This window comes from Nicotiana sylvestris, chromosome 2 (genome assembly GCF_000393655.2).
Source record: "Nicotiana sylvestris chromosome 2, ASM39365v2, whole genome shotgun sequence".
NCBI classification, from domain to species: domain Eukaryota; kingdom Viridiplantae; phylum Streptophyta; class Magnoliopsida; order Solanales; family Solanaceae; genus Nicotiana; species Nicotiana sylvestris.
Genome location: NC_091058.1, coordinates 77,271,714 through 77,280,765, shown reverse-complemented (window position 1 = coordinate 77,280,765; position 9,052 = coordinate 77,271,714). Strand labels below are relative to the sequence as shown.

General features: G+C 41.8%; 1 protein-coding gene across 1 annotated transcript; it reads right to left on the bottom strand.

Moving 5' to 3' along the window:
- Positions 1-7,905: 7,905 nt before the first annotated feature.
- LOC138885106 (uncharacterized) lies at positions 7,906-8,430 on the bottom strand. Its single transcript, XM_070166005.1, has one exon. The coding sequence runs from the start codon at positions 8,428-8,430 to the stop codon at positions 7,906-7,908; it is 525 nt and encodes a 174-aa protein (XP_070022106.1).
- Positions 8,431-9,052: the final 622 nt, after the last annotated feature.

Here is a 9,052-nt window from a genome sequence, read left to right as displayed (position 1 = left end):
CCCTCGAATAGGATATTTCGGGTTCATCCGCCCTCGAATAGGATATTTCGGGTTCATCCGCCCTCGAATAGGATATTTCGGGTTCATCCGCCCTCGAATAGGATATTTCGGGTTCATCCGCCCTCGAACAGGATATGTTGGGTTCATCCGCCCTCAAATAAGATACATTGGGTTCATCCGCCCTTAAATAGGATTTTATTTTTTCAAAGTTGTTGTTGAAGATAGGCGCCCACCTGAATAACGAGAGGAATACTTTTTTGTCTGTCCATTTCATATTTTAGGCGCCCACCTGTATAACAAGGGAATACATTCCACGCCTTTACCAACAAGAGACGCACTTCCTAGGTCTAGTTTTGCCAATAGGAGACGCACTTCCTAAGTTTTACCCATAGGAGACGCATTTCCTAAGTTTATTTTACCTAGAGGAGACGCACTTCCTGAATTAAGATTTCACGCATAGGAAACACACTTCCTAAGTTAAAGATTTCATTAATAGGAGCCGCACTTCCTAAGTTTAGTTTTACCGATAGGAGAAGCACTTCCTAAGTTTTTACCCATAGGAGATGCATTTCCTCCTAAGTTTACTTTTACCCATAGGAGACGCATTTGCTCCTAAAGTTTAGTTTTACCCATAGGAGAGGCATTTCCTCCTAAGTTTAGTTTTACCCATAGGAGACGCATTTCCTCCTAAAGTTTAGTTTTACCCATAGGAGAGGCATTTCCTCTTAAAGTTTAGTTTTACCCATAGGAGAGGCATTTCCTCCTAAGTTGTTGTTGAAATCAGGAGCCCGCCTGAAGAGAGGAATGACGTTTACATTTCATGTTCTAGGTCGCCCACCAGTATAATGCGGGAATACATTTCATGTTCTAGGTCGCCTACTAGTATAATGCGGGAATACATTTCATGTTCTAGGTCGCCCACCAGTATAATGCGGGAATACATTCATGTTCTAGGTCACCCACCAGTATAATGTGGGAATACATTTCTGTTCTAGGTCGCCCACCAGTATAATGCGGGAATACATTTCATGTTCTCGGTCGCCCACCAGTATAATGCGGGAATACATTTCATGTTCTCGGTCGCCCACCAGTATAATGCGGGAATACATTTCATGTTCTAGGTCGCCCACTAGTATAATGCGGGAATACATTTCATGTTCTAGGTCGCCCACCAGTATAATGCGGGAATACATTTCATGTTCTAGGTCGCCCACCAGTATAATGCGGGAATAAGTTCATGTTCTAGGTCGCCCACCAGTATAATGCGGGAATACATTTCTATTCTAGGTCGCCCACCAGTATAATGCGGGAATACATTTCTGTTCTAGGTCGCCCACCAGTATAATGCGGGAATACATTTCATGTTCTAGGTCGCCCACCAGTATAATGCGGGAATACATTTCTGTTCTAGGTCGCCCACCAGTATAATGCGGGAATACATTTCATGTTCTAGGTCGCCCACCAGTATAATACAGGAATACATTTCATGTTCTAGGTCGCCCACCAGTATAATGCGGGAATACATTTCTATTCTAGGTCGCCCACCTGTATAATACGGGAATACATTTCTGTTCTAGGTCGCCCACCAGTATAATGCGGGAATACATTTCTGTTCTAGGTCGCCCACCAGTATAATGTGGGAATACATTCTGTTCTAGGTCGCCCACCAGTATAATGCGGGCATACATATCATATTTTTGCATTCAGGCGCCCACCTGTATAACAAGAGGAGTACTTTTTAGTCTTATACTGCAGATTTTGGAAATCAGTAACCCCACCGGAAGGTAGAAGGTTACAATAGGAATCCCCAGCAGGAAACAATAAAAATCCCCAGCACCGGGAAGCAGAAGGCTACAACAAAAATCCCCAGCATTCAACCAAGTTATAAATAGCAGAAGCTCGCCTCAAGAATGCGAGTCAACAGTCTGAGATGGTCAACAAAAGCTGGTCACAAAAAAAACAAGAAAAGAAAAAGAAGAAAAAAAATGAATCCAAAGTACAGAAGTGGAGAACAGATGTGGTATGCTCAAGAACTAGCACCTACAACTAGCAAGTGTCAAGGTTCAAATCCAAAGTCTGTATGAAGCACCATTCAAGACTCAAGATCAAGTTTCAGAAGACTTATAGATAGGAATCCTTGTAACTAGCAGCTGATAGGTTTAGTTAGTCTTTCTCATTTTTCATTTTTGATGTAATGACAGGACCGCGGACCGGAACCTCAACGGAACGGCACCTCGATCGGCTCTTCACCTCGGTACACTCTACCATCTCTCTCATTTCCGAACTACACGTGGCCTGATTCCTGTATAACCAAGGATATGTAGGCAGCTCAGATACCAGGGCTCGGTCACATCCCCTTCCTTTCCTTAGTGTAGTCCCTCCAAATAATGGTCGGGTCAAAAACATGTCTAGTCGTTCTTTGTCGGAAAACTCTTCGTGTTTCCAGTCAAAGAGGGGCAGCTGTAGACACGTGATTTTTGACCCTCCCCGAGAATTTTCATATTTTTAGCGTGAATATTTGAAATTGGGTCTAATATAGCTATTTGGACTACTTTACTTTATTTCGTCGCAAAAGGAAAAAATTACAAAAATATATATATAAATTTTAGTTTATGTATTTCTCATAAACTTGAAAAAATACAAAAAATTGTACTTTATTTTTGTACTTTATATAATTTCAAAAATTACAAAAAATATAGTTCTATTAATGTTTTGTAGTCATTTTAATTTTGAAAAATACAAAAAATATTACTTTATATTTTATCTTTATATTAAAAAATGAAAATTACAAAAATAATTTTATTAATGTTTTGTAGCTATTTTAATCTCGAAAAAATATTAAAAAAATAATAATATAGTTTTGTTTTAAATAATTAGTCTTATTTTAGTAGCTATTTTGCTTACATAGTAGTAGTTGAGCAACGTCGTGTTCTTAATCTCGGGTCCGGGCAAAAGAATAATATTCGGGTTCAAACTACCCGTTTTTAGGCCTAATTTTCGGACCTGGCCCATAATAATCCGAGTCCACCACACATGGGGGACACGCGTGGGGAACACGGACGGAACACGACACACGGGGAACCCCACCACGCGTGGGGCCCATTTTTCTTGGCAAGGGCTACAAAATACACGGACAATTTTTTTTTGGAGAGAACGGACTTTTGGACAGATTTAGGAGGAGGGGATTGTTTTTACTGTTGATGTTCTTCTTCCTCAAAGAAGAACAGGAAAACCCTAACGGACCTACCACAAAACCACCCTCAACCCTCCTGCCCAAACTACCATCAACAACCCACCATCCACCACGAACCAGCAGCAGCGTCGTCAACCAAACAACCCGTCAGCCACCCCCCTCGTCGGAACTCCAGCTCCGCCAGTCCATCACTTTCCCATCGCGACCCACCCCCAACCAGCTTCACCATCATCACCCTCCTCGCCTCCAGGCCTCCATAACCCTCGACCCTACTGTCAAAACTATCGGCCCTCGTCCACTCCTCCTCCTAGCTCCATCAAACCAGTCCGAACTCCCTCTATTAAATCCGATGACCACAGCTGTTGCTGTTGCGTCGTCACTGCACAAACGACCCTCCATTTCTGTTGCGTCGTCACTGCACGAACGACCCTTCATTGCTGATGCGCCGTTGCTGCCCAAACGACCCTCCATAGATGCTCCTTCCTCAAGCCAAACGACCATCGGAGCCCCGGCGAGTAGCAGTTGTTGCTGCTGCGCCGTCACTGTCCCTCGACCCCTTCTGCTTCATCTTTTCGGATCGATTTGCTGCGTCGAGAAAAACCAGTAGCAGCGAACATCTCGGGTCGTTGACAGCCTTTGATCTGAGCTTTCTATTTCGGTTGAGGTCGCCTTGTCCGTTGAGGTCGATGTTGAGGGCTGATCCATGGTGCTATCCGTTTTTGTTTGTCCAGGTTAGTAAACCTCAAGTATTAGATAAGGAAATGTTACGTTAAATGTTCGAAGATGCAATATAGAAATTGGTATGATAATTCTCTGCTTATGTTTTCACCGTATGCATTTTTTGTTCATTTTGCGTTATGTTATTCTTGTTTATTTGATGTCGTTTAATTAAGTTGGGTTAGTTGTTCTATGACACAAGATTGACGTTAATTTGTTCGTCCCTTCCTTTGCTTAGTTCATTCGGACAAAATTAGCATTAGTACTTGTTGTTACTACTTCCGAAACACTCATTCGCCAAACTCATTTTATTAAATTTCTGACGAGTTATGAGGTTTTAGTTGTAAAGAAGCTGTAAGGTTTAGTATGGTTAAAGGCATAAAAATGGCATCCTTTTAAAATAAAATAAAAACGAAACGAGCTTCGCCAAATAAAAATGTACAGATTGCGGAGCCCTCACAAAATATATATATTAAATACTTAGATTTCGGGACGGGCCGATTAGCAAATTTCACGGCCCTACCCAAAATAATAATGCGCTAGTTGCTTTAGGCGCGCCTTTAATAATGTTATCTTCCTAAACTCGGGTGCACATTTATGTGACCCAAATCCAAATCTCAGCGGAGTTAAAACGTGTCTCTAAATTGCGGGTACATTGATTGTAACGTGGTTCGAGATGCATGTCTACGACATTGCAAATTCCTTTAAAAAATAAGAATGAGATGAGCCTCGCCGAATAAAAATACAAATTGCGGGGCCCTCAGTAAATACTTGTTTTAAATTACTTAGAATTCAGGAGGGCCGTTTAGCGAATTTCACGGCCTTCCCAAAATAATAACACGATAGTCTCTTTAGGTGCATGTTTAATAATCTACTTTCTTAAACTTGGGTGTGCATTTCATGCGACCCAAATCCAAATCCCAAAATGTCAAATAAAATATGTTCCGGATTGTGGGTGCATTTCATGTGACGCAGTCCAAAGACGTGTTTTAAGCGATGTTCACATTTCTTTTAAAAACAATAATAATAAAGCGGTTAAAAGATAAAATTTGCACATAAGTTCATATTTGTATAAAATCAGATAATCAAGCCGAATATAACAGTTGAGCGACCGTGCTAGAACCACGGAACTCGGGAATGCCTAACACCTTCTCCCGGGTTAACAGAATTCCTTATCCGGATTTCTGGTACGCAGACTGTAATATGGAGTCATTCTTTTCCTCGATTTGGGATTAAAATTGGTGACTTGGGACACCCTAAATCTCCCAAGTGGCGGCTCTAAAATAAATAAAAGAATCCCGTTTCGATTGTCCTTTAATTGGAAAAACTCCCTTGTACCCTCGCGGGTACGAAAAAAGGAGGTGTGACAGTGGTGTAGGGTTGGCTCCGATCAAAAGGCGAAGGTCTTAGCTGATAAGTCCATAGTCGTGTAAATGGCTGATGCCGAGGTTACCCAAACTCAGTTGAGGGAGGTCACCGATCGTGCGCGGTGGAGTAATGATCTGGCCAAGTGCCAATCTCGGAGGGAGACCCTCGAGGAAATCCATGCTCGAGGTTTTGACCTCTCCAAACAGATAGCTCAAGATACGGTGCTTGAAGTCGATGCTAGGTTGATTGTCTCTTCTGATGATGACGATGATAATGAAGGCAAACATGGTGGGTCTGAAAATGGCGAAGGGCCCGAAGGAGAAGTTGCCCCCAATGAAGAGGTCGCCCTTGGCCTTAGTTAGGACTTAGTTTCTTTTTCTTTTTTGTAAGACCTCTGTCGGTTTCTTGTACGTATCCTTCTTCATCAATATATAAAGGAAATTTCTTTTGAGTGCCTTCCCAATTTTTATCTAAAAACACATTTTTTGCCTCGTAAAACTTTAGCAGAATCTTGTGCTTTGAATGGTGTGTTCGAGATTTTGGTTTTGGGTGGCTTCCTTGAAGTCACCACAATCGAGTTCGAATAAGGTTCGAACTTGAAGCATAGGCCCTTTAGGGTTTGTGTCGAATAATGATGAGTCCCCGAGCCATAGTCAAGTCCGTTTTTATTTGGGCTCGGAATAGTCAAACCCTTAGGTTCAGATGGAGCGAGAATCTCGAACTCTAAGTGTATTGGCCCTTTGTCTCTTTAGACTGGACCAATATGGCTTCTAAAAGATGGCTATTATTCCCCTCTTTCGGCTTAAAATACTTAGTAAAAACTTCTTTATGCCTTATCATGTATTTTTTACCCATTGGATTTTTTGAGGATTCGATGTCAATTGAAACCCCTCTACTTTTTGTGTTAAGATAATTTGATACCTCTTAAGGTTTTTTGAAGGTTGATTTTATTGAAGCCCTTTTGATTATTTGCTGAAGCTAGCCTTTTTTAAACGATTTTTCAAAGAATTTGAAGGCTTATTTTTATTGCGGAATTCGGACGTCTCTGAGCCGCTTTAATTTGGCTATAGCCTTTGGGTATGCCTCTTGGGCTTATTACCCAATAACACTTCGAACTTGTTCGAAGTATTAGTCTCCAAGAATGATGGCCTTGGCCTATAGATCGAGGGTGCCTCTGAGGTTTTATGAATTTGAGTTTATATAACTAGAATATGCCGATCGTTGACGACTGTCCCCGAGTGTTCGAGGCATATTTGCGCTTGGACCTTGAGCCATTTCTTACAAAATCATAAGTATGAAGATCGTATAGTAGAAAATTTTCTTTGAGACACAAGATGTTTGATATAGAAAGAATGCTTCTTTGAATAATTTATACGTGCGTACACATTTTGCCATCAGGGCTCAACTAATCTATATGGACACAGTTCATTTGACCGTTTGACCTATTACAAAGTTTCCCTATCGAGATCCTTTGACATGAAGTACTCTCCTCGAAAATATAACATTCGAGGATGATGCCCCCAGTATTCGAGGTTGATTGTAAAGAATCCTTGGATACTGTTGAATTTTCCTCAGGTAGCACATAATTGTTGTCTCATTAAAAACCTTGCCGGAAAACCCCATTTGGGACAAAAACCGATCTAAGGGAAAAAGAGTGAAACGCGTGCTTTAAAACCTGAGGTCTCGATGTCTTAGCAATAATACCATTTGAGAAGTGATATGTTCCAATTATTAGGTAGTTGTTCGCCATCCATCGTGTCGATCTTATAAGATCCCTTTCCGACGATGTCGAGGACTTGGTAGGGTCCTTCCCAATTTGGGCCGAGCTTCCTTTCATTAGGATCTCGAGTAATGATGGTGACCTTCCTCAGGACTAATTCCCCGAATCTAAAGTGACGAAGGTTGGTTCTCCTATTGTAGTATCTTTTGATTTGTTGCTTTTGTGCGGCCATTCAAACTAGTGCGGCTTCTCATTTTTCATCCAATAATTTGAGACTAGTATTCATAGCCTCGTGATTTGATTCTTCTGTTGCATGTCGAAACCTGGTACTGGGTTCCCTGACTTCAACTGGAATCAAGGCTTCTGAGCCATATACTAAAGAGAACGGGTTGTCCCCATACTGGACTTTGATGTTGTTTGATATGCCCAAAAGACTTCGGGTAGATTTTCTCTCCACTTCCCCTTAGCGTCGTTCAACCTTTTCTTTAGGTTTTGAATGATAGTCTTGTTCGTCGATTCGGCATGTCCATTACCACTAAGGTTATACAGCGTTGATAATATCTTTTTTTATTTTGTGGTCTTCGAGGAATTTCGTTACTTTGTTGTCGATATATTATTTTCCATTATCACACACTATTTCGGCGGGTATCCCGAATCGACATACGATGTGATCCCAGATGAAGTCTATAACCTCTTTCTCTCTCACTTTCTTGAATGCTTGCGCTTCAGCCCATTTAGAAAAGTAGTCAGTCATAAATAAATTGAACTTAGCTTTACCTGGGGTTGATGGCAGAGGGCCAACGATATCCATACCCCATTTCATGAATGGGCATGGGGATAGGACTGAATGAATTTGTTCTCCGGGCTGATGGATCATCGGTGAAAACCTTTGACATTTATCAGTTTTTCAAACAAACTCCTTAGCGTCTTTTTCCATGCTATCCCAGTAGTCTCCTGCTATAACGATTTTGTGAATCAATGATTCGGTGCCGGAGTGGTTCCCACAAGTGCCTACATGGACCTCTCGTAAAACATAATCGGTGTCTCCTGGTCCTAAACATACTATCAATGGTCCATTGAATGTCCGTCTGTATAATGTTCCATCTTCAGCCAATGTGAATCGAGCAGCTTTGGTTCGCAGGGCCCTCGACTCTTTAGGGTCCAATGGGAGCTTTCCGTTCTTCAAGTATTCAATATATTTATTCCTCCAATCCCAAGTTAGGCTTGTAGAGTTTATCTCGGCATAACCTTCCTCGATCACGGATCTCGAGAGTTGAACGACAGTCCTCAAGCTGATCTCGTCTTCCTCGATCGGTGACCCCAAATTTGCAAGTGCATCGGCCTCACTATTTTGTTCTCGAGGTACATGTTGTAAATTCCATTCCTTGAAACAGTGCAAATTTACCTGCAGCTTGTCAAAATACCTTTGCATCCTATCCTCTCGAACTTCGAAGGTTTTGTTTACTTGGTTCACCACCAGTAAAGAGTCACACTTGGCTTCAATGACTTCTGCTCCCAAGCTTTTAGCTAGCTCGAGACCTGCAATCATGGCCTCGTACTCGGCCTCATTATTAGTCAACCTAGAAGTTTTGATAGACTACCTAATAGTGCTACCCGTGGGCGGCTTCAAAATGATGCCTTGCTCGGACCCCTTCACATTCGAAGCATCGTCTGTGAAAAAGGTCCATACCCCTGATGATGTGCCCGATTTTAACAAGAGTTCCTTTTCAACGGGTACGAGGGTTGGCATGAAATCGGCCACGAAGTCCGCTAAAATTTGAGACTTCATGGCAGTTCGGGGTTGATACTCGATATCGTACCCACTGAGTTCGACGGCCCATTTGGCTAATCGGCCGGATAGTTCAGGCTTGTACAAAATATTACGAAGTGGGTAAGTGGTTAACATGCATATGGGTGACATTGAAAGTATGGTTTTAATTTTCTAGAAGCGCTTATCAGTGCAAGTGCCAATTTCTCTAAGTCTGGATATCTAGTTTCTCTTTATCCTAAGGTGCGACTTACATAATAAATGGGAAATTGCGTACCTTTCTCTT

Coding starts and splice junctions, on each gene's coding strand:
- LOC138885106 (XM_070166005.1), bottom strand. CDS start 8,430: ATGCAAAGGTATTTTGACAAGCTGCAGGTAAATTTGCACTGTTTCAAG.